At 38.4% G+C, this 26,646-nt stretch overlaps 2 protein-coding genes and 1 long non-coding RNA gene across 3 annotated transcripts in view; 2 read left to right on the top strand and 1 right to left on the bottom strand.

Annotated features, from left to right (window-relative positions):
• LOC136359807 (spermatogenesis-associated protein 7 homolog) overlaps positions 1-22,227 on the top strand; it is a 35,803-nt gene extending 13,576 nt beyond the window's left edge. The window contains exons 4-10 of the mRNA XM_066316747.1: positions 5,781-5,902; positions 7,192-7,694; positions 7,787-7,847; positions 9,043-9,107; positions 9,697-9,768; positions 12,099-12,156; positions 22,102-22,227. Of these exons, the coding sequence (XP_066172844.1) occupies positions 5,781-5,902; positions 7,192-7,694; positions 7,787-7,847; positions 9,043-9,107; positions 9,697-9,768; positions 12,099-12,156; positions 22,102-22,227 (1,007 nt within the window). The remainder of the gene's footprint in view (positions 1-5,780; positions 5,903-7,191; positions 7,695-7,786; positions 7,848-9,042; positions 9,108-9,696; positions 9,769-12,098; positions 12,157-22,101) is intronic.
• The window catches only part of LOC136359509 (uncharacterized), a 515,416-nt gene that overhangs the window by 147,788 nt on the left and 340,982 nt on the right, over positions 1-26,646 (top strand). The gene's annotated exons all lie outside the window — the stretch shown is intronic.
• CENPF (centromere protein F) overlaps positions 24,863-26,646 on the bottom strand; it is a 33,904-nt gene continuing 32,120 nt past the window's right edge. Inside the window, 1 exon segment of the mRNA XM_066316185.1 lies at positions 24,863-25,652. Within this exon segment, the coding sequence (XP_066172282.1) occupies positions 25,452-25,652 (201 nt within the window). The 3' untranslated portion in view covers positions 24,863-25,451.

Below are 26,646 nucleotides of genomic sequence, written 5' to 3'. Positions count from 1 at the left end.
AAATAAGCAGTTCTCCCACCAGACAAACTGTTAGCAGTGCAGACTGCAGCACCTAGAGATGTGAACTTCACAAGTAAGTCTTCTTGCATGCCTGTTTTTTGCACTGGCTAAAAATCTAACATTACATCCATTAAAAACAGCAGCAAAAAGTGAGAAAAAAATGTGATTGTGGAGAAGTTGGTAGGTGATCTGTGAGGACTGATGCATATTGCTCAGTTTCACAGACACAGCAAGAATCAATTGCTGAGCTTATATAGCCCGTTTTCCCCTAAATCTTCTCTGCATTCATTGCTAATTCTGAGAGTTGTGTGGAAAGGGTTCAGATGTCCAAACCTTGTTTATTTACATCCCACTTCTCATGAAAGTGTTCCAAATGCTAACTTAACTTGCAATAAGGATGCATTTTTATTGTTTAATTTCTGTTCTGTCAGTAGGTAGTCCTAAGCAGGAATAAAGTTACTTCTTAACCATCCTTTTGAACAATTAAATACATTCAGCTCACTAAATCTGACACTTTGGAGAGTATTTTCCGGAGTTCATCATACTCATGGATCTTCTCTGTATCCTTTCCAATTTGTAAATGCTTCTTGAGTAGTAAAGTTTTAAAATAGGATGTAGAATTCCAGCAGCAACTGTTGAGGAAGCAGAAGTAAAAGCTCCCTGTACTTACTCTTGAGGTTTCCAGTCTTTATGGGCAGTGGTGTTACACTAATTTTGGCTCCTCTGTCACTGTGGGAAATTACTCTGGGCTGTTCATCTAGAAGAAGGTATGCATGTTTTTTTAGTGACACTGATTCCAAGATCAGACTGTCTTTCTTTAGGTAAGAGCCTGCCTTTTCACAGTGGAGATGTTCCATCATCCATGCTGAAAAGCATGCTGCTTCCCTACATCTACATCACTGAGCAACGCACATCACTTTGTTACAGTAAACCACCCCTTTATTATTCATGAGTTCCCAAACTGTAGTTATTCAAGCTTTATGAGAAATGATTTTATGTTTTCTTTCAGATAAGTGAAAGAAATAATTTAGTATTATAATATCAAAAGTGATCCATGCTTTAGAAACACATGCTAATTACATTTTCAGATCTCCCCATTCACCATTTTGTAAACACCTGTAATTTTGTCCTAATTTCCTAGTCAAAATGCCATGCAGACATTCAGAACAAAGCCAGGGAGCTTACAGAAGTCTTTGAAACAAACACCTTTATCTTATGCAACCACAATCAAAATCTCTTTTTTTCTTATCTAGTTAGCATGGTTCTGTGTTTAACCTTTTTGACTGGTGCTGCTCACATTACTTCAAATGAGTTTTGTTACAGCATTTTAGTTGTTATGCTCAGGACTGATACTGGCCTGGAGATCATTTACTACTTTTGCTTTTCTCTTTTCCTTGCAGTCCTTTGAAACTTCCTTGTTGTTTCAAAAGTCATCAAGAATTAAACATCAGCCAACTGTTTTAAAACTCTTGGTAGGAATTAAACAAGACCTCCCACTCTGAGCCAAGAATGAAGGCATGAGCCAAGGTGTGGCTTCTATTTCTAACTATAATCACTGAGTTTTGTAACATCTGGTAAACAAGGGAAATGTCTCCTGGTTTTACATCCCATGTTAATACTTGGGCCATAATGTTCTGCCTTAGACCCAAAAATAACCTTCTTTTAGGAGGCAGCTGTGCATGTAATCTAAGGTGTTTAACGACCCCACTTCCTATGTAAGATAAGTAGAACTAAAAGGCACTGAATTTAAAAAACAAAAAAACCCACAAAACAAACAAACAAACAAAACCACCAAAAACAAACAAACAAAAACACCCAGGGGTTTTTTTTTCCTTCAGCTCAATCAATATTATCAGCTCAGCTGCTTCTATGATATTGGGTAAGTTTGTGCCCGCTCATTTCATACACAGGACTTCCACACAGCAGCAGAGGAAAGACAAGGTGTTTTATCAAATGGCAAGCAACAAGAACTGCCAGGAAAACAGAGTGGGAGCTATAGTATCTGATCTTCCTGTAGTTTATAGGGACCAGATTACAACCAAATCCCTTTTATTTTCTCTACTTTTGTCACATTGACAAGTATCTATACTTATACAAGTAGCAGTGAAATTGTTCTCTAGCACTGATAAATTAATGCCTGCCACAGAAGGCAGGACAATAATTTAGCAAGCAAATGAGCTTAAGAAAAAGGCTGTTGAATACATTTGCATAAAAAACTCCTGCACTGACCACACTACATGATTCTATTCCCTGGGAAGCAATTCAGCCAGTTCTTAAACTCTTCAGCTAAGACATGACAACAGAAGGCGAGGGAGAGCTAACTTTTTCTTTTCTAAAAGAAAAAGAAAAAAAAGCCGCTAAGCATCATGCAAAAATTCATGTTATTTTCTGTTCTGTTCTTGACCATTGCTGTTTTCAAAAAGCATTTGGAAAAAGGTATAATGGGCAGGTGGTTGTTTTCTTCTACAGAGAAACTGGAGAGCAGGGCTGGAAAGTGTTTAGGCAAGTAAATCCTTTAGCAGATATGGCAGCAAACCAGGATCTGCTGCAGGACCCCTCAGTCAGCCTCACTTGGCTGTGGCACATACAAAACCCAGCACGTGAAAGTATCAGGAAAGGTGAGAAAGGGTTGCTATGAGACATTCTTCCCAGGAGCGTTTGCTAATGCCTCAAAACATAAAACTATAATTCCCTGGAACAAGATGTATTTGAATAGGCTTGCTGCCATGTGGCATGTTTATAACCCATATTTATAGTCAAAATATCAGTGAAATACTAGACAAATCTGTTTATAACCTGTGACTCTTTGACCTGGAACATTTTATTTTCTTGCCCTTGGCAAGGCTTGCTGAAGACTTGGTTGTCCTGCCTCACCTGTGCCCAGACAGAAGTGATAGTATAGGGTTAAAATAAAAAAAATTATTTCTGGGGCTGCAAAGCTGGGGAATAGGACATCAGCTTCACTGCAACCGGGATGTTGTTTTCATGCTATTGTTTTAACCAAATCAAGTATAACTTTGCCCAGGTAATCAGGGGAGAAGGGGGGGATGAGAACGATTTGTATTTAGATACATCGGCCTTAGAAATAAAGCTATTCTCTACTAGGTTGGGTGAAATTGTACCTAATCATCATATGATAGATGATATAATTGTAACAATTGTTGGTAGCTGAATGTGATTATTACCTTAAACCAGAATCATGAGACTCACAAGGAAAGATATTAACCAAAATTCATGCTTGGATGTATACAATAGAACAATGGAGGCTTAATAATTAACATAGAGTTGTATAACGAAAGGGTATAAGACTGTATACTTTTTGAGCCCTTGTCGGAGTTGGATTTGGGTCTGAACCCTGACTCCCAGAGCTCTTCAATAAAGCACCGCATGTAATCATTCTGTGATTATGTGTTTCCTACACTAACAGAAGAAAGAGTGGCATGGATGTCACTTTTTCCTGAGGCCTCCCAAGCCATTGGCACAGTCCTGAAAGAAACCTGGTACCCTGACTGGTGGCGCTGTTGCGCACACACCACCCAAGCTGCCTTGCCTGCTGTTTTTCATGATTGCAGAATGCAATTAATCCGAAGGCGGGGGAGGGGCGTAGTGTGGTGTCTTTGATTAGGCCCCATGAAAACTGAAATAAACAAGGACTGTATTAATATCTGCATGAGTGCAACTGAGCAAGTACATTTTGTTATTTGTTCCAGTGAGTTGTGTAATCCTGCTTCCCAGTCATCCAAATAGGATTTAGCATTGTCAACATGCTTTTCTTAATAGGATGATGCTATGAATTCATGTCTATGCAAGACTGGAAAGCCAGATTACATGCCTCGGGAGACTATATATTGGTTTTAGCTGTCAGTGACATCTGTTTTTTTCAATGAAAAGGAGCAGCCTTGAGGCCATTTTAGACTGTGTGATGGTGAGCCCCATACAAGACCCCTCACAAACTTTGGAGGAGCCACCCATTTAGTATATAAGTGTTTTTGTTTTGTTTTTAGAAAAATTTCAGTTGTTTCTTTTCCAAAAGGAATAGCACTGTAAGACTAAAACCTATTAACCTTCCTGTTCATTCAGAAATATGCAATACTAAATACAGGTTGGTGCATCTACCCCTTGATAAAAAACATGCTTAGTAAGTGCTGCTTCTCCAGGTTTCAGGTGTTTCTTTGTGACATTAGTGAGATGGCCTGCAATTACACCCCTTCAGAGGAGGAGCTGTTGCTTCTCGTTAACAAAAAATTTGCAATGTATTATGAGGGCAAGTTTTAGTCTCTTGCCATTCTGGGCTGATGAGGAAGCAGTTGTGAATTTTGACAGGCATAATTCATTATTAATCAAAGCATCATCACGCAACAGAAGTCACATTTCACCAACCCTCCTGAAGCCTTTCAGGCTGTCTAGAATTACATCTTCCAGTAGCCTCTACAGCTGCAACCAAAGGGGAGGGAGCAGAACACATTTCTTTGTTGGCCTGCTTGGCAGTATTGGCATATGCTACCATGTGCCAGAGCTCCATAGGATGAGGAAATTCTGATAGAGCTGCAGTTGCAACTCAAAAGTTCATATGCAGCTCACAAGACCTCAGTGAACCCCACTATATTGATATTTTGTGTGAGTCCCTAGTTTCAGCTAGAACTGGAGGGGCAGGAGGGTATTTTTTAAACATCTCTCTAAAAAAAGAAATGTACTGTATATGTTGCCCATCAACATATACTTTCTCTAAGAGAAGGAACACAAGGTAAAAAGAGTTGAAAATTTTGGTCATCCACCATTCCTGTTTGCATTACTTAAAGTAAGGTTCTGACAAGGGGTGGTGAATTGTGATAAGCTTTCATTATACATAAATATGCCCCCTGTGGGCTTCTGTAGTCTTGGGTAATTCATAACTGCTTCATACCTCTGTATTTTCTTATTATTATTTTATAATACTCAGTATATAATATATTACATATTAAATTCTATAATATACTATACAGCAATAATAATTATAAGAATAAGTGTTCTTATTTCTACTCTCACTTGCATATTTCAGGAAGATCAGAAGGTCATGAAATTATCAAATGGTTTGGGTTAAAGAAGATCTTAAAGATCATCTGGTTCTAATCTGCCTGCCATTGGCAAGGACAACTTGCATTAAATCAGGTTGCTCAGAGCCCCACACAACCTGGCCTTGTGTACTTCAAGATTGGGCTTACACAGCTTCTGTGCCAGGGCTAAAGGGCTGAGTCTGTTTCTGTTAATTTCGTGTGTAAGGGGTCACCCTAACAAAAGGATCACCCTACTCTTCTTGGCCTGAGTTAGACCAGTGCAGAATGAGGACTTTCTTGGGACTGCAGCCCACACAGACCACAGTGGCAGCCTGCCTTTGGTCACTGAACTCTTAGTAGTAGACTTGCATCCTGAATCAGCTGCCTCAGGTCTTCTGTTTTGACCTCTCTCAGCTTCTGCTTAGGATAGGGGAAAGGATGCACATGGTGGGAGCAAAATGTTACCATACTCTCTTATCCCTCCATTAGCTCATTACTGACTGTGTGAGTGATGTAAAGGAGTCCTGGCTCACGCTGATTTTAAATTTAGATGTGTGCTGAGCGCAGAAGCAGCAAGAGCAAACTGTAAAAGGTAGAATGATTGCCTTTCTCTCCTTGTTACATGGTATTAAGAGGAGGAGACAAAATAGCCTTTAGTGGCCAAAAAGGAAGAATGAGGAGCAATACTCTGTTACCTGATCATTGATTTAATAGGAACAGATTGTATTTTTATATTTACATCTACAGACAAGGACCAGCAGAAAAGAGACAGACTAATTCAAACCCTTGAGAAATGCAAGAGGGATCTTGTACATGGTCTTCCTCCCTCACCAGTCAAGTGCAGAAGTATTTCTCCAAACGAGCAGAAGGTATGTGATGTTCTGATAGTGTAAGATCTGTCACAGAGGTGGCATTGAGCCACATGAAAAAGCCAGTTTTCCCCTTAGTTAGCTGTGCTCTGTGGTGTGGGGAGTGCCTGTAGCACAGCAGTTACATGCAGGTTTGTTCAGTGTGGCTTCTTATAGTCTAGTCAAGCAGAGATAATATTTGACCCTCAGTTTTGCCACCTGGCACCTGTCCTCCCACAGAACCATTTCTGTCCCTACATGGCCCACAGTGACAGGTACCCATATTATGTGACTAAAATGTGTTCAAGACAACGCAGTGTTTTCAAGATAATGAAATTCCAATATTTTTTCTCGGTATTCCCGTATTTTTGCACTGTTTTACAGTATTCCCTGAATTTTAGAACATTACTTATTGGTAATACCAGGACCCTAAAGTAATTAATCCTATTTCTGTATATTCTGCCAGATACCAGAAACTGGACAAGCCCATATTAATGTGAGTAGACTTGTTCATCACCAAATTCTGCCAGTGGACCTCACCTCAACAAATTCTTGCAAAACATTTCATCCTACCATAGTCCAGTGTCTCTCTCAGGCAAAAATTCCTCAGCAGACTATATTTAGATTGTAAGACTTTCTATAATTTGAGAATCATTGTGCATTTATCAATAGATTTCCAATGATATTTTTTACAAATATCATCCAGTTCAAACGTGCATCATTTGTAAAATCTTTCTCCCAGTGAGACAAATAACAAAACAAGAGATCACAATTTCACCTGTGGTATTTGTGGGGAAAGCAGTGGCTCTGTTTGACTTCAGACTCATGAGATGATGCCATACTCACACCTTCAAAGGCACACAAAGAGAGAGAACAGAAGATACCATTTAAGGAGGACTGTGAGACTGCCACTGAGTCATCAGTTCCATAGGCAATAATACACAATGTCCAAGGAAGAAAAAAGTCTCCTGTTCTCCCTCTCTCAGCCCTGGCAAGGAAAATGGGACTTCTGTAATTTCCCAAGACTACTTGTTACTAGAAACGTCAGCTTAGTAATGAGAAGGAAGGAAAAGGAAACTAGGTACAGGACTGGTTAATTAGCTCAAGCACAGTGGCAGGATGGCTTTACTAACTAACGACTAACTGTGGTTGATCAGTTATCAGAACTGATCAAGTCAGTTACACATCTTAACCAGTTGAGCCAGTCTGAAAACTGTTTCTTAAAATTCCTCCTGTGTGAGCTACTCTGTGGGAAATAGTGTCTCTATTCTCGTGCAATTTATCTGTCAGTTTTGTTTTTTAACTTACAGAGAAATGGGGCACTGTTGGAAAATGGCCACCCATTGTCCGGTCAGAGCAACTATCCCAGGACAAAGAGAGAGCAGCCCCTCTCTGTGTCACATCAGAAGTTCACTTCAAGGACTCTGATGCTGGCTCCTGCTGCAAGAAAGACTATCCCAAATACTGCTCTGTGTCCTCTGTCTCAGATGCCAATTCACAGTCCTAGTGCCCATAGATCATCTGCTTCACCCCTCCTGCAGCCGCACATGCCTTTGGGCAGTCACAACAGGAAGAAGGCATCTCAAAACTCTGTTGGTAAAACCTACTCTGGGGACCTTCTTGACAAACATGCAATTTACTTTACAGAAAAGAAGCAGTGTTTTACCCCTAGGATCTTGAAGACATCACATCAAGCTTTTCTTGTAAAATATAGGTATTATAATCCTCCTTCCAGAAAAAGGAGCTCCTCCCCAGGCAGGCCATCAACAAAATCAGCAGGCATCAACAGCAAAAAAAAACAAGGTTTGCACAGGTACTGACATCAATGCTGAAAGTTATACATTTTTGTTTTCAAACACATCATTTGAATCATAACACTTTCTCAGTGTGCTTTGAATCTTTCAGATTTTTAGAGGATGCACATATGAGACCACATTCTGCCCACTTTTCTCAGCAGCTAGTTGAGGTGAGTGTACCCAGTGAGCTACAAAGAAAAAAGGGCAGAAAACACTGCTCATACAAAAAAGTTGTCCTGGTTACATGGAAATGAAATGGATAATGGATTCAGTGGCTTTGTGGAATCTTTCTAAGTTCAAAACCAAAATATTCAACTATCTTATGAGAAGTGACTAAGGTTATAACTGAGGAATCCAGCATGCAGGGCTAGATAGGGTCAACAGGCATCTGTGAATAAAACAGGAACAGCTAAAGTAACAGGTCTCTCTGCGAAACACAAATAAGACACTATGTGATGTACAAAACAGTGTATCCCAGCAGAAATCTGCTCTTTTGAAAGCAGAGCTCTTTCCTACTTGACTGAACTCTTGCTTTTTAGTTGGTTTACAGCCTTCCATTCCAACTGAGTAATAACTTGGAGCCCAGAAATGTCCAGACAAAGTGCTATTCACTCAGTCTACGGTCACTGCTGTAGAATGCCATGCAAAATTTTGTCTGGAAGTTACACCTCATTAGTCATCTGAATTTTCAAGATGATCGGTGGATTGATTTAGGAAATTTTAGTGCACTTAAAATTAAGGGCTGCTTAATAGTAGCCAGAGCCATGCATGATAGAGTTTTGTATATTTCCTTGGCCCACATGCCTGTTTACAGAAGCCATGCTGAATTTCTACACAGCTCAACCACAGAAGCACAGGCATGATTTGTGATAACCTTGTGCTTGATAGTACTATTTAAGTCCTTGTTCCAAACACCAAAACCTTCATTTAACGATATTAGAAGAGGAGCTCCTACTCTAATTTGATGACCTGATCTGATTTTCTAAGTCCTCTTTCAAAAACACAAATGTATTTTGCATGTGCTTCTAATGAAAGTGCTGTTATATTTGCATGGAATCTGTAAAGATTATCGATTTTGACAGAAATTCTGGTTTTCTTTATATTTGCGTAATTTCTCTCAGATTATACAAGCTGATTGCCATTTCTGCTAACATAACCCAATAATAATACCTGTTCATTATTTACATGAGTGATTGACACCCAAGACATTTATTTCACATGAGCTGGAATGTCATATAGTTGTGATTTTGATATGTTGTGGAATCGGATGATTTCCCCTGGTACTCTGAATAGAAATAAATAATGATAATACAAAGATAATTAAAGAAATTATTTACTTTTTTCTCCTTTTCATTTTTGTGGCAGAACCATGAATTGTGGAGTCATGATTCTGAAAGACCACTTTGTCCAGGATTACAACTTGAAGAAGTGTAAGTCAAATTTTTGTTTGTCCCTTTTAACTATTTCTATGTTTTCTATCAAAATATTAAAGTAGAAATAAATCTAGCGGAAAATTGAAAATATGGCACAAGAGCCTATTACCAATGGCTGTATGCAATGAGTAGAGGGATTCTATTGGGAATAAAGGATTCAGCTACTTGCTTCGGAAATGTGGAATCAGAAAGCTGGAAGAGCTTTTCTGGGTCATGACACCCTTCTTACTGTTGGCAAGCTAAATATGTTAAGACTAATAATAAATAAACAATATTAAAATTATCTTCTGCTACCTACACTTTGTTCACTGGAACCATTTTTAACTGATTGTTCACAAAAGATATGGATCTTTTAGATTAATGAAGTTAATGGATTGGAATATTTTGGGAGTTGATCAACAGAATGGTCAAAATCAGTTATTTTAAAACTCGTAAGCCTGATTAGTAAAAAATGCAGACTAGTGAATAGATCACGCACTTTTGTTTAGTTACTCTAAAACTACTGCCTGTTTAGTTGGTATTTTAAACCTTATTTGTATTCTGTGTATGTTAAAAAAAGATGCTGATGGTTTATGTGTTTCTATAGAGAAGAAGAGTACCTTTGTTTTCTCCAGGATCTTACAAATGATATTTTGATTAGAAGTTGTTATCAAAAAGAGTAAGTGCTCTGCCTTTAATATTTATTCCTTTGAGAAACAAAATTTTGACAAATCAGTGTAAAGAATTGGTGATTTTAATGACAGCAAAGTGTAACTCTGATTCAGTTTAATTGGATGAATTCTTTTGTGACTGCACTGTATGGGAGTCATGATCTAAACTGAGTAGCTGAATAGAAAATACTCTCAGCCAGCCTCATATTTCCCACTGACTTGTAGTAGAAACATGGAAATATTATATTCACTAACCTTGTTCTCAACCTCATTCCTTCATATAGGTTGCTGATAGATATTATTGTTACAACTGTCTCATTCCAGTTAACAGCCAAACTTGAGCTAGCAACCCATGGAGTCTTCCCCAACAAAGTTTGCCAAAGCAAGATTCTGTGTTTAGAGTTCTTCCTCATTCCTATGAAAGCAAAATAAATAAATGCAAAGATTGCTTTCTTTAGGATATGTGCAGTCTCAAGTTGATGATTCACACATAAAGGTTAGAGCCAAACACACATTATGCAGCTGGTGACTAAATGCAGCAACTTTTTCTGGGCTCATGTTCTGTACATTCTAATAGTAAAGCAACACATTTCTAATATTTAGAGATTGTGATAAACCACAGAGCTGTTTATAGCCCTGCTAAAAGTGACAAAACTGGGTGCCCCTTTCCTAAGCAATTTCTTGCCTGCATCATAACTGGAAGAAACTCCTGCTTTGACAGAGAATTTTACCTCAATGTTTAAGATTTTAAGTGTTTTGATGCTAGAGAGGTGCCAACCCCCCAAAATCAATCCAGCTCAGCCTGACACCAAGGTATTTCTTTTTCAATTTAGAGGATTTGAGTTAAAATCTTTAAGCCCCTTTTAAAGGAAAAATAAGTGGCCGTTGACAGAAGTCGTTAGTTTGTTTTCTGAGAAATCAGTTATGAGTTCCCCTCCTTCCTTCTAGGTATTTCAATTTTCAGACAAACATAAGGTCCAAATTAGAAGTGAATTTTCTGGATACAGTGGGAGGAGCACTAGCTGATTTAAAAGACACCAATTCATTTACATTGAAAAGGTCACAAAGTATGGGACCAGCTCATACATACAGTAAAAAAAAAGTTAAGGATTTGTGTGTTTGTGTCCCCTGCTCAGGCCTGCAGGGTGAGAATACTACTCTGCTGGCTTTAGAGGGAGGTAGCTTGGATGCTGTGTTCTCCTTCCCTCAAAAATAAAGTTTACTAAAAAATAATCCATTGTGTTCTTGGATTGTCTCTAATAGCCAAACTTACTTGCTCTGCAGAAGAAAAGTGAACAATTACTACTATCCTTTCATTTCAAGGCACAAAATGAATTTCTAAATAGGTTTTATGTCAAACTAAGAAAGAGACACAACTAGTGGCTGTAGCTACTCTGCAGGGTTAATATTATAGTCACATTTTGAAGTTTTCATTTATTTAGGCCAGTATTCTATAGATAAAATCATCAGTGCCTCTCAGTTCTAATATATAGTATAAAACCAAACCAGCTCTGCTGAGCCCTCCAGCCCATTGCCAACATTGCTGAAAATGCAACCATTGGGTTAGATTTAATTGTGTTTGCAGAACCTGGATACCTAATTTCCTTAGTCAGATTGGTCTTTGTTTTTACCAGTTCACACATCCTTTGCTCATAGCTGATCATGGCTCTAAAAAAGTTGTGGAAAGAACTTTCTGAAGAGCACAAAAGTCCAACCTTCAGTGCTTGCCTATGATGTTACTGAAAAGGAAACCCAAGAACAAAGAGATCCTGCAAATGACCTTCAGAGTCTAAAAAGTACTTCCTAGAGGCAGTTCCAAAGACCTGTTTGGGTAGCACCATATATTGGACAAAGGAACAAGAGCTATAAATGACTCTAAGGCTGCTTGCAGTACTGCCCAGAATCCCCATAGCCCCAGCAGTGCCACTCAGTCAGTGGTGGGACAGAATTTGACAGTAGCAAGAGAGACTTAGGCCCCACCAAAACACAGAGGAGAACTATTCCACTGTGATGGGGAGCATCAGTACTCCTATATTTTTATTAAAAGTAGGAGGAAAAATTAGAATTAAGTACATGAAAGTCTTTCCCTAACATAGTTCTTGCTAAAAGCATGCACTTGGAATGAGAATATTCAACAATCTCAAAATGTTTAAGATTTTGGTTTTTTAATCCACTTGCAGGTGGATAGGGAGGGGATGGAGCAAAAGTGGAAGGTTGGGATGTATTTTAAGTGATCTGAAAAACAGGCTGAGTAGTTATTTTTCATTCTGAAAGTATATGGACCTTGAACAGTTGAGGTTTTTTACACTGATGTTCCTTTTTTTTTTTTTTTTTAAAGGGCATTAGAAGATGTATTTCAAATGCACATTAAAAGTAAGAGGCATAACCTTGATGAGGTGAGCAAAATGCATCTAATATTAAATATTCTGTCACCTCCAGTAGAAATGTTGTACATCAAGGCTGAGGAACAATTTATGGCAGATCAACTACTATGTAATTTTAATAAAAAGCAAGGAGAAATTCCACCTACCAAAGCAGCAGTAAGGATGTTTTCCATAGAGGGCTGCTAAAGGGAGATTTTTCTGTACATTTTTGTGTGTTGCTCCAATAATGTGTCTAAAAGACAGATAATGTGATTAGCATGCAGAATAGCTTTAATTACATAAAACCTATTCACAAAGAATGTGTGCTGCTGCATTTTTTGCTGTGACTGCTATTTTCTGGAGTAGACCAGCAAGATAAGGCTTGGAGGCTGTGACTAGATCCAGTAAGAAGACTTTGCAATTTAATAGCTTGAATTTAGGAGTTTGGTCCCCAGAACAGAATGCAAAACTCTAGTTTTAGTCCAACATTAAGCCTCCTCAGGTGGTGCCTGCTGAGAATTTTTATACACCTCAAAATGCTTGTCTGGATATCTCCCACACTGAGGGAAGAGGTCTGTGGAGAAACAATGATAAATGCCAGGCACAAATACACAGCCACAGTCCTGTCTCTCCTGTCTGCAAGTCTGGACCTTATCTAGAATGAGCAAAAGCACATTTACCTGTGTTAATCCAGGGTTTAGAGCCCTCTTCTGAGAGCAGAGTTTATAACCACCCTTTGAAAAAATTGGAAAGAAGACAGTTTTGCTTTTAAAAGTTATTCTCAGAGAAAGTGGTGTTAGGAGCGTTGCCATTCTCTTTGCTGATATCCCAGTTTGGTTTAAGCTCTTGCCCCATCTCAGACTCCAAAGTCTGAGAAGACCCAAATCCAACACCTCATGAGCAGATGGCTCAGCTGGGCTTTTCAACTAATTCCTCTAGGTTAGACTGTAGGAGCAAAATGTAGGACATGAGTACTGCAAACTGAGACTGGAGCACTGATTTAAAAGGCACTAGGTTTTTCTGCTTCCCAATAACTGATAATATAAATTCCTTCTTTTTTACAGACTCTGAATAAAGAAAAAAACAAAAAAACAAAAACAAAAACAAACCCAAACCAAAAAAAAAAAAAAAACCAAAAAAAACCCACATTCCCAAGGGCCTGCTGCAGAACTGTGGGCTCCACAGAGGGTGCAGAAGTTCATTCTCAGCCTTCCTTGCATTGCCTGCCAAATACTAATTGGAAGGACCCTGCCCTGTGCACAGGCCTTTAGGCTTTTTTATCCTGTGCTTCTCCTCTATCCCACAGGGACTGAGCCTGCTAATTCTGGCTTTGAGAGGGATTTGATGCTTGAGTTCCCCTCTAGATCTTACTTTAAAGGCCTCTGCACAAAATGACATTTCATTTGGTCTGATGATCCAAAGGTTTCATGGTCAAGGACTTGGAGATTGCATTCTAAAGCTCATATTGCTGCAGCAGGTGGGAATATTTCTGAGAAAATGTCAGAGTGTGGCTTTTAAACAAGCTACCTTGGCTTATTTGTTTCTGCAAATTTGTAACCATTTAGAATTATACTTCCTTCAACACTAGGCATGTGGGAGTTGCACACATGATTTGCGCATTGAATAAACAACGATCAAAGGAATTATAAAATAATTAGAATGCAGAATGTTACTTTGTCTTTTAAAGTGAAACAATTAGGGGAGAGGTGGTATTTTGGTAACTGTTTAGTTGCTGGACTGACAGGCAGTAGGTGGGAAAAGTGTTTAGAGAACGATCTAAGTTGAAATTAATGAAATTTAAGTTGGTTTTGTGGGGAAAAAAATCAGCAGCTGCACCTAAATTTGAGAGGATATGTATTTTACATCTGACTAGAGGATGCTGAGCATATTTCTAAGGTCAACTGTTGCCTTAGAGATAGAGCTGAGAAACCTTTAATAGGAAACTGAAGGTACGTGATTGCTTCCAGAAGGATGCATTTGTAAGGAGTAGCAGATTTCTGCTATGTCCCACTGCAACATGTTTGATATCTAGGAACACATTGTTCTGCACCTGAGCTGAGCTTAAGCCTGATGTGTTGCCCTTCAAAAATACTGACTAAAAATTTTAAAGAAACAAAGAAAAGAGGAATAAAATTGCCTGATAACTGATTTAAAGATTATTGTTATCACATATTTACATGTTTAGCCATGCATCAATGAAAGGAAAAAGAACCAAGCTACCTCTGAAGAGGGAGGAGAACACAGCACACACGGGAAAAAGAAGTGTTCTTTGGAAAGGTTAAATAAAAAGTGTAAGCATAACATACGCCACAAGAAGTTTGAGAGCAGTGACATTTATTAGACGAGGCTGAGCTCCCACATGAAAAGTATTGGAAGCTGAATCACTTTGCAGCTTTTAAAAGTGAATTGGCCAGTGGATGGAAATTAATTTCATAGCGAGTGGACTTTGGTCCTACCAAAATATATTTTTCTCTTTTATTTTGTTGCCTTCAAACCAAACTCTTTTTATTTCCTGTCCCAGACAGACAAAATAAGGTGATTGCAATGGTTTTTTTTTTTTGTTTTGTTTTTTTTTTTTTTTTTTTTTTTTTTGGTTTTTTTTTTTTTTTTTTTTTACTTACGCTGGATTCTAGACAAATTGTTATTTGGGCCCTTCCTTCTCTGAGCTCTGCTCTTCTGTGTACTTGCTATACAAAACCAACACTCCCCTCTCCAAGTTCCTGCTGGCATTTGCTCCAGCACAGTGTCTGAGATCTGCTCCCTGAAACCATCTGTTGGTCTACTGCCTGTTTAACATCATGAGGGTGCTAAAACCCACCCAAATGTCTGTGTTTGTCCACAGACTATGTCCGAGCAATCCTCACCACTTACTAGAGAATTCACTGCTCTAGAACCTGCAGCCTCTTCTCCAGCTTTGAGGAAGAGAGGAGCACCATTGGTTTTCCAGGGAAACGGTCACATACTCAGTGGGGACTGAGGGAAAGAAGAATGCAATTAGTTGCCTAATTCATTTAGGAAACAGAGATAGATAATTTTTTTGCTTTAGAACATGCAATGTCAAACAGCATGCCCAGAAGAAAGCATGCACCAGTCCTTCCAGCAAAAATTATTTCTGCTGTTCGCACTGTTTCACTGCCTCTGCAGACTGCATCCAGTGTCTCACTTAGAACTCTTCAGCTGAGGGCTCTTTCATGTGGCTAGCTCTGAATATTCAAACATTCTTTTATGATTGAGCATGACAATTTTTTTTTCTACCACACAAATTAAGAAACTGAAGAGTTTTTCCAACAAATTTTCACAGAGGAAACAAGTTCCCCCATTTTCTGCAGTAATGAAATGGTGTCCACTCAAGAAAGCTAGTAAAAATTGAGTTTTATTGTCTAGCCACTTGCTTGAATCCACCATCAGAGAGTTTTATACCTTTAGAAGTGCAAGGATGACATATCTGCTGCAGAATCTGATCCATACTCAGATACATTTCGAGAAGCTATCAATTCCATAAAAAATATTTCTTTAAAAAGAAAAAAAATGCTGGTCTTTGCTAAGAGGTACAAGTAAAAGGGTAGCTCTTATAATGCAGGAAAGTGGAAAACGTATCTCCTGGGCTTGAAATAGCCACTGAAATGGGTCTGTAAGTGCATCATTTCAGGAAATTGATGGGAAACTAACACAGCACCTGCAGGGGTGAGGGATCCAGTGCCCATCAGTCCTCCAATGAGCAAACTGTTCCAAGTAACTTATTTCTGGGAATTTTGTCATATAAAACCAAAAAGCTTCTGAAGACACAAAGTAATATCTTACACTTGCTTTATGCCTTTGCTTTTAGGAGGATCATAAAGTGTTCATTTTCAAAAAAAATACAGTGTAATGATGCCAAAATTTTATCTCAGGAGAGGGAAAGATGGAAGACATCTGATGAATGGCACCCTGCAGTGTTACCAAACATTTCAGGACAGGAACCTAGAACAGCACAGGCAGCTGAACACCACAGTGATGTGGAAGCTGAAAAGCCACTTTATTCAACCAAATAAAATTATTTCCTTTGATTACTGTGCAAGTATGGCCTCAGTGATAAGACCTGGCAGAAAGTGTCATAGGGCCTTTCACAGCCATTAGTGGAAAGGTCTATTTTCACATTACTAAGGGGGGGGGGGGGGAAAACCACCTCTTTTTTGATGTACCATGCCTCAGCACTATCTTGAGTCATATTAAAGCGGACACAGGAGAAAGCAACCTTTGCTTAATCCCTGGCATTATCTCCTACATGTTCTTGGCCCTTCCCTTCTCCAAGTGCCATACCCTTTCTACTTAGCCTCATGGTGTCTCATGAGATTCCCTAAGGAGACACATCACAAACGACTGTGGTTTGGGATGCTAATGCAATAATTAGCAGCTTAATCATCAAAGTGAATAAACAACTTACCAACAGTCCCTTTCAGCCGTGTGCACTCTTACCATTTAAATACAGCATTTTGTAATGGACCACAATTAGATACTGCACATGGGAAAGTTTTAAAAGTAAACCAGTAAAAATGAAAATGACTGCTCTGAGATGAGCACAGCACCCAAGTTTATTCTTCTCACAACAGAAAATGTCAGTGATCTGGTATGTGGAAACTTCCTTCCAAACCAGTACTGACCCAGTGGCCCCATCACAGGCAGAAAAGGAAATGTCCTGTGAAAAAAGTTCTCTTACCCAAGTGACTTAAAGTAGGAATAATCTATCTTGGCAAAATTTCAGAAATTCCAGCATGAATAGTTTAATTCAATTTCTTAAATTTCTTCTGAAGTTTCAACTGGATGTACTAATTTCACTGCCTGCTCTGGCTATTAATACAGCAGAGCTCATCTCACTTCAAGTGCACATTCAGTGGTGTGCCTGCAGGAGCAAACACCATTTTCTTTAAGTTGCTTATGTAAACCAGAATTTCCAAACATGAAGACAACTGGAAAATTGGACAAGTACCTCACAGACATGATCCACCTCACTACCAGAGGACACGTGGTATGGTAGATTCTTCACACCTGCATTGGTTACTTTGGCCACTGAAACCAAGTCTAACCCAGACCATGATTTAGTTATAGGTCACCAAGCTTTAAAATGAGGTCTAGAGGGGAAACTGTCATAGGTAAAACACACTTCACTCACCTAGTTAAACACAGGATCCAATGTGATGGCTCAGCACTGTGCATGCCTGGCCACAAACTCTCACTCTTCTCGGCCTTCCATAGCCTTGGCTGCTATACTGTATTTTTCCCTTTTGTTGAAGGTTCCCTTTAGCAGTCAAGTCAGCAAAACAGAACACAGAAGATAGAAAATTACCTTACAATATTTACAAAGAGCAGCCTTCAGATATGTATGAATAACTTCTGTATTAGTTCAGAAATTTTTGTGAGAATTCCTTTTGAGTCATGGAAGATGTTTTAAAATTGCTCTTTTCACTTTCTTGGGTATTTCTTAATGTCTAACATAATATATTAAAGGGCATAAGCTTCTCAAAAGAAAAAAATCTGAAGACTGCTAATCTCATCAGTCAGTTTTGACAAAGCACGTGCATGAAGAAATCTACTGGATTTCCAATCACAATCCTATCACAAAGAGTTTGCTCTATGTTTTCTGAACACTAATATTCCAAGCAGAAAAAGTGACTTCTTTTGAAGCATTGGACATTTTGTGTTTCCAGCCCATAGAAAGTGTCATCTTTAACAGGTTTCAACAGAACAACTAATTTTCTGTTAAAATGGTCAAGAATGAATGGTTCTTGTAATGACCTTCAAATTGAACCAGAGTTTTAAAATTTTCCCAGTAAGGTCCTCAGAGTCTGCTCATTTTTTTTCCCTTTCTGTATGACAGCCTCCAGACTACATTCTGTGCCATGAATACCCATAGGTTTTCCTCCACAGAACAAAGAGGTCATCATGATTATCATCTCTTAATAAAGCAAAGTTCAATGAGGGTGGTCTAGGAATCCTAATTGATTAAACTGTAATCTGTTTTCCCCTTGATTCATTCTGACAGTGATATTAATAATTTTCTCAGTCTTGAGCAAGTCAAACCACACTGGTCAGGTGCTCTCAGCCCATTTTGCAATCATCTGCCATTCAGAATCTACTCTTGTACTTTCCAAGATACGTGAACTGTTTGCTTGCTTACTAACTACCTGCAATCCAGACTGCTGACTCTGTATTTTATCACCATTTTCTCTTCTCCCAGTATGATTATACTGGATCACTGATGTTTTTTTAATTCCAATGGTCTTGGCTCTTTGTAAGGCTGAAATAGAGAAACACATGGGGTCAAACAAAATATGAAAAAACACCTGTTTTTCTCCAATGAATTCTGGATGTTCAAGCTAGTGTCTTACCTATGAGGAACCTGAGCACACAGGAGGCATAACCTTGGACTACATGCAGTCCCAAGCTATGATGTAGCAATCTTCCACATTATTCTCACTCAGAAAAGGTTAATTTGCTGCTACTTTATGCTGTGTGTTCCACAGAGCACTACTCTATGGGAGCTTATTTTAGGCAGGCATTTCCCACAGAACATGCTCCACCAAAAGGAGCGGGATAAAGGTGAGAGCCAAGTGCTTTCTAGCAGTTACCTGCACTGTAGGTGCCTAAGACACCTCTATAAAGGCACAGAAGTACCACAGATGATGCTCAAGCACTGCTCATGCTGCAGCAGCTGTGACCTGCAAAAGAGGTGCATGTTTCTAGCATTTTCTGGTATTTAATGTAGATGGGAACTGCATCTTCCAAAATGGGATTTTTCCAGGAGAATTTAGCTAGAAGATAGATAACCTAGGCTGCAAAATCCCTTGGAAATGGAAGACAAAGTCTCTGGGACTTGAGTGAGCTACAGGAAATAAATGAATGAGGTAGTGGGGACAGAAGTGAAACACCTACTTAACTGAAACCTCAATTTCAGTAGTTTTCTCCAGTTAATTAAGTATTGAGGAAAATGGATGCAGAAAGTACATTTTAAAGCAATCAAGTACTGCCAGAAATCAAACCAGCAATTTTAAAAGAGAACAACACTGCTCTCTGGCATCTGACAAAATAAGATATTTGACAAGGAACAATATGTGCAGTACTGGTTAATTGGGAGGCGAGGAGAAGAATAATCATAGCTGCATTACTGAATTTATAGAAGTGTCTCCAGTGTATCACAGGGATGATGTGAATTTGTGGAATCCTCCTGCCTGCTACAGCAAGCCAGCAATCACTTAGATTCCCATCAACATTTTTTTTCAATGTACCCTAGACAGCAATGCAGAAATAGCAACTGTGGTGGCTGAGCCCAGGAGAATTGCCTTTCAAATGACTGTAAAATCCCCCACTTTGCTCTGCTGATGAAGAGATATTGGATAAGAAACAAGTGAGGAAGAATTACCACTTGGTCTCCTCAGTTAAAGCTCATCAGAGCAGGGGTACAACCCTTTCTCAGTTATCTGAGTATGGTGATTCCAGCACCAGTTCTACAATAGTTAGGTTGACTCTGTGTTTTTGCAAAGCATCAGCTTCAGACCAAAGACAAGACCAGTTTCCTCATCTTTTATTTCTAAGCTGTAGCCAAACACCATGTAGCCAAACACCACTCAACCCATGAACTCAGCTACATTTTGGAAGCTCTGGCAGAGCATTCAAGTCTATATTGTCTTCCTGCAGCTGGTTGACTGACCTTCCAATTTTTAACACATCATTTTAAGCACAGTAAAATGATGCTTTCAACACAAAAGTGCTGCTTTGTCAAAGAAGTCAGCAATGGGGATGGAGACACCTGAACAAACCAATCATTTGGTACCCTTTCCACTCGTACTTAAAGCAGTGTAAGGCAATGTGCATTCTGAGGGAGATTTTTATTTAGATCCTTTGATATAAACCAATATTTTAATGTGTAACTGCCTGTCTCAGCAGTAGATTTGCTGACCTGAACATAATATCAGGAACCAGATACCAAGCACTTAGATAAAAAAGAGAAGGAAAATAGCAGCTAACCAAGTTAAACAAGCAGTTAAGCAAGTAGGAGATCTGGGAATCCCAAAATAGATTCTTTCCTCTGTAATTGCTCACAAGAAATTAGAGAGAAAGAAAAATCCCATAGCATGAAGTATCAGTCTTCTCCATTACTACTTCTAGCCTCCATGATTTGAATCTAAGGTAATTAAGTTCATCCTAAGTTAAGTTAATCCAAACCATGCTCCCCTCAGAAGAACTAAAATCTTAAATCTCTCAGTGCCAGGCAGTGCCTAAAACCACACATAAGTTTAAATAGCAACAATAGTGTTGAAAACAGTATTTTTCAACTTGAGGTCAAAAGAACACAGAACACTTCTCTTTTCTCTATACTGGAAACAAAAAAAAATTTAAGTTATTAATTTAACAATTAATAACTTCCAACTTCCCATTTTACCTCTAAAAGAAAAAAATCAGTAGTCAGATGTGGATACACAGTCTTCATGAAAAAGTCAATCTTCCTTCAAATGTATTTACAGTGTATTTTATGTGGTACTCAGCAGGGCACCTAAATAAAGAAGCCCTGAAAGAAAGGAACCTCTCTATCCAGCACAGAGCAGATTCTCACTAAGCTTCCATCTGTTTAATTTATGAAGCACAGTAGCAGAAAAGCAAAATACAAAGAGCTGCTGATTTTTCTATGCATCCATCAGACCTTTCACTGAAGTATTTCAACAGCTGTATTGTCAATAGAGATCATGATTTGTCTGCTGTTAAAAAAGCTTCCAGGAATAAAACCATGCAAAAAGCCAAACAGATTTAGCTGGTTTATAGCTACATCCTGTTTTCCTATGTTCCATAGAGTTTCTGAACTCTACACTGAAATAAGTGCTTTAGTGTGTATATAAGTATGTCAGAGAGCCTGCACACACACAAATATATTATATATATTGTAGATATAAAAATTCTATTACATATGTTATATATATATATATATATATATATATATATATATATATTATAATTTAAAAAAAAAAAATTTATAGAGGTCATCTCCTGTCCCTGGAATTATAGGTAGACTAGTCCATATATCAAGAAAATCCACAACATTGCCTTTGAGTACTGATACTGCAGTCTGCTTTCACCACAGTCCACCTTGCATCCAGTTGTCAACATCATTAAGTTCAAACAGCTGCTTTCAATTGCTGCTTTCTGCAGAAAATTACTGGCAGCCTTTTGTAAATTATGCCTATTTAGGATAAGATGGCCAAAGCAGAGATAGGTGTAATCATTTTAAGGGTTACACAGCTGAAATCTCAAACAGCAAGAACAAGGAACCTAAAACTTGTTCTGGGACAAACCTGGCATGTTCTCCTTCACCTGGGCCATAGAGTGGCTCTGGGGTTTTTTCCTACAGTGTTTACAGTTTTCAGCAATGTTGTGTAAAGGGAACTTGTTTGTCATGTGTTGTATAGAGAAGTTTCCCATTAGGTATGTGTGGCACTTTGTCACCACCTTCAAGGTTTTAGGGCACTATTTGCTTTGTTGTCCAATACACACTTCCGAGACTGGGCACATTCAGATTCATCACTGCTCCCCCTGGTATTTTTCTTTCTGCTTAAAAGTCTATTTATTTACATCAACTGTAGGGCACACCAACAAAATTAGCTGGATGGTGAGAGTGTGATTCTTCTTTCAGCTCCATCTCTCCCTCCCACTGGCCATCACTGGCTGAGCAGACTCTTCCAAGTGGTCCCAGTGAGGCAACAAACATAGGAATGGCAGCACTGTCCCCAAGAGTGGAACTGCAGGGCAGTGCAGAGAATTCATGATCACCCTTGCAGCCAAGTGGGCTCCATAAGTCAGGGCAGGATCTGACATTTTAAACATTTTAAATTCTGAGAACATTTTGAATTCTGACACCTGAGAGATCAGTTCAAACATTGTCCCTAAATAATAAGAATCCAGGAAGAGCAGCCAACAAACAAATCACCTTTCATGTTTTTCTCTCATTTCTAGATAAAAATGAAAAGAATAGTTCAAAGTCTGAAGAAAGAGCTGAACATCACAAACGACCCAGACCCTTCCATCAGCTGTGGGGGAACATGGCAGAAGGACGTCAGCATTCCAGCAACATGCTTTTAACATACAACTCTGGGTATTTCAGGGAGCATGCAAAACCATTTGGGACAGCAAACTAGATTTTACACCAATTACAGTGTAAACCTTGGGTAAACAGGAAAGTGAAAAACAGATCCAGCTAATGCATCTTCCTGTGATGTAACACAGTACCACTATGGCAACAACCACATTAGCATGCTAAGAACAATACCAGAGCACCAAAGATGTTTTTACAGGGACTTTCACACTCAGAATAGAAAGCCACATACAAGTGTCCTTTCATTCATTACAGAGAGATGACAAAACACGTCCTATACAATCCTACTAGGAATCCTGATGAGGCACTCTAATTTTTTTGCTCTGCATGCTTGATATACAGATAGGTTGGGAATTATGTTCTTGATAGAGCTTCCCTCTGTGGTTTGTGACCTGAAGTCTCATCAATTTGCAAGGGAATGTAGAATATTAAGTCCCACTTTCAATATCTTTAGGCATTAATCTAAGACCTCTTTAAAATCTTAACCTACATCAAAAAGCTAAGACTACTCCAATACATACTAGTTGCTAAAAAACCTAGATTGTAATATTTCAAAATGCAAACATTTCACACATAATGAAATGGCTAAAGGTTTACAAAAGGCTTATAAAAAACAAATGCAGCCAAGAAGGAAAATATGTGACAACTAAAGTCTCAACTTTTCTTTTACTGATGATAGTCACTTCTTTCATTATAACATAGTTGTTCAAATTTTTCTGGTTAAGATTAGACAGCTTTCTAAAGATAGATGTTTTTTTCCACACTCTTCTCCAAGTGGGACACTTTTCAAGGCATTAGATTAAACTAGAATAACAATGATTTGGATAAATAAAACATACCAGTTTTGTTTGGGTCTTTTCTGTTATCGGCTACCAAAGCCTCTTCATACCCATGTTTCTACCTCAGGACAATTTTTTTTTAATTGCTGTAATTCCACAGACGATCCCTAAATAATTTCAAGATACAAAACTTGGTCTGAAATAATTTAGCTTTTATGAGCTTTGACAGTATCCTGACATAAGAAGAGGGAATAAAATGCATCCTTTAAGGTGGGCCCCTTTTCAGACATTTTGGAAGAAGTCTTTAGGCATAGTGCCACAAGGCTTGTTCTAATTACCTAACACTTGAGTTAACAAACAACTTAAGATGTTTCAGAAAAAGGCACAAGATCTGCTGCTGTGACACCAAGCACAGGTATATCTAGTTACTGAAGCATAGCTTGTGTGGCAAGATTTTGATCTTTTGAACAATGAAAAATATTTTCATTTGCCTGACTCTGCTACACACATTTGATACAAATGTTGAATTTCTTTAAAAAGTTTTGGTTAGACTGATGAGTAGATCATTTGTTCTCCTAAACTGACTGCATTCTAACAGACAATACTGTAAGGCAGAATAATGGAGATATGTATATGTAAAAAGAGAAAACCACTCTGCTTGGAAGGTAAAACTAAGTTTGAAGTAGAAGTTACCATTATACTTTGAAAGTTCAACTTTAAACAAAAATATTGTCTCTTATTTTAAGAAATCTTTTTCAAGGAGTAGCAAACATTATTACACACTTTTGCTGAAAGAAGAAACAGCATCTTTCTGTTAGTAACAGAATCTAGTAACAATAACAATGTGAAAATGCCTCTCTGCTGTGCGTCGTGGAGCTTTAGGGCACTACTGCTTATATACAGGAGCTTGATTTCCCTAATATCTGGCCAGGCCAGGATAATATTAATTATCAGAACGTAATTTCTGTTTAGTTGGATAATGACTGATGTGGTTGATGTCACTCTTTTCTATAGTGTTAAATTGGTCTGTGCTGCTAAGCAAGCCCAGTGAGACCTTTGAGATCCACAAGCTGGGGTGAACATTTTGCTAATGAATCATCCTAAATTCAAGTGCACTATCATGAACTAAATGGAGTTACTTCTCTCGTATTGATCATACCAGAATCTTAAATGCTATTTGAATGAAAAGGAGGTAACCTAGGGAATTCAATACAGATATTTCTTGACACCTGACCATTTCCCAACACATCCACTCTCATTACATCAGGTACAGGTCTTCATTAATTTTCATAGAGACAGACTTGAGGTTAAGCACTGTCAAGGTGAAGGGTGATCTGCAGAGGAGCAGCAGACAACCATTGCTGGTAGAACAAACACAAAATTGTTGTTACAGGATCTTTCTGGCCTGGTACAAAGTGCTCACACCCATCTTGCTGAGGATTCCTGGCTGGCCAAGGGCCATTTGGCAGATGTGAAAATCAACCTAAGACCTTGAGCTAGGGAAGTACATTGTCAGATGCTTAGTTTCAAGGAAACAAGACAGTCCTCTTTGGCATTGTTTAAATCATGTCTCACCTGTTTTTGCACAGTATTATTCCATCAGGAAGAAGGGAAACCAACACAGGACAGTAAACCTGTGCACTGGATGCACATTCTGGCTGGTTCTAGATTTTTGTCTTGCCCCTAGAAAGTAAAATCACTGCTTCATTTTGAATCATCCAATAGTATTTGCCACATTTTCCCTAGAAAAACAGTATTTTTAGATATTTGAGTTTATTTTCCCTTTGTAAATCAACTGTTGGTACACAACAAAAATGACAACATGCCGCCACTTTTTCTATGGTTTAATTTTTAAAACAGATTTATAAAGAAGTATTTACAGAAAATGCTACAGTCATAATTCTACAAATACATCTAAAAGGAGATTACATCCAGGTGGGGGTTGGTCTCTTTTCTCAGTTAACTAGCAGTACAACAAGAGGGCACAGACTCAAGCTGCACCAGGGGAGGTTTATGCTGGACATAAGAAGTCCTTCACAGAAAGAGTGATTGGGCATTGGAATGGGCTGCCCAGGGAGGTGGGGGAATCACTGTCCCTGGAGTTATTTAAGAAGAGACTGGATGTGGTACTCAGTGGCACAGTCTGGTTGACAAAGTGATGTTAGGTCATAGGTTGGACTCAGTGACCTCAAAGGTCTTTGCCAACCTAATTGATCCTGTGATTCTATAAAAAGATCAATTGTACCTGTTCACCATTATTTCACAAGTTTGAGTGATGATTGGTATTAGTAAATATTCACAAAGAAGCTCTGCAGAACCCATATATCCTTATTCATTGGAGAAGAGAAAATGGTGCCCTCCATACAGTTCAGATATTTACATTACAAACTGGTTTGGATCACCAGTTATTCTTAGTAGTGACTAAGTCAGATTTACTGCACCTTACAATTTTCTTTTTGCTCATCTTGCTCAGATAATCCCTGTTCATTTGGGGAATTTTTTGCTTTGGGTATCGTACGACTCTCCCTAGTATTATCAGAGAGACGTTTTGGGGATTGTTTATGCAGGCAAAGCTGTGACCTTGATGTAGAATTCGTTGGTGGAGAAGCTTGGGACTGCTGCTCATCCTTTTCCTGTAACACAAACAAAAACATTCTTGTTTACTGGTAATGGAAAACAATATTAGCTTTCTGCCTTAGGTCGAAAGACTTGCTGCAAAAGACTAAATATTGGGAATTTGCAAAAGACATAGACATATTGAAAGCAGAAAAACATATTTTTAAGGCACTTATCACTCTGAATACACAACACAGTGAGGCTTGATAACTCTTACTTTGTTGTGGTATGAGATGAAATGTCTGCTACACTGCTGGTAAGCTATTTTCCAGGAGCAGAAAAAAAGCTATACAGGGAACAGACAGTACTCTTAAGCTGTTTACTAAAGTACCTGGTAGTGTGTACCAAGAGCTGTATTTAATTTTTTCTGTACATATTCTGCAAACATAAAGCATAATTGTCACTTTTTTTTTGCTGACATCTGGGCAGAAACTACTGCTTTCACATTCTGACCGATGAGCAGTCAAAGCACTCAATTTAAATCGGCATTAAATTCACATAGAAAATGAATAAATTTGCATATGAACATGACAGGCACTTTTTAAACACCTTGAGAAATTTGCAACAGTTTGAAACTGGGTATTTGAAATAAAGTAGACACAAGTACCTGTCAAAGAGAAGGAAACAAGGTTTATTTCACTTTTAAAACAAGCACACCATTTACTGTATTAATATAAAGCATGAAACAACACATTTTAATGGTTTCAACAAATGATGAAACAATATGAGCAATTTCTCTAGAAATTCTCAGATGTACATCATCTTGAAATAAAACCAAGACACATATTCAGCAGTGTCCAAGAGAGAAGGGCACAAATTCCTGGAACTGATGACTTTTGCATATTTACACTTGGGGGAAACAAAACCAACACTGAAATCTTAATTACTGCAATCTAGTTGAAGGTGAGGAGTAGCCTGTCCTTGGACCTAGACAATACAAGTTTAGACAGAGGAGGAATGTTTGGGAAATCCCTTCTCCAGTTAAATTAGAAAATATTATTACTGATTAAT

Source organism: Sylvia atricapilla, chromosome 3, assembly GCF_009819655.1.
Source record: "Sylvia atricapilla isolate bSylAtr1 chromosome 3, bSylAtr1.pri, whole genome shotgun sequence".
NCBI lineage: Eukaryota > Metazoa > Chordata > Aves > Passeriformes > Sylviidae > Sylvia > Sylvia atricapilla.
Note: the sequence above shows the minus strand (reverse complement) of the source record. Positions and strands in the feature narration are given on the sequence as shown.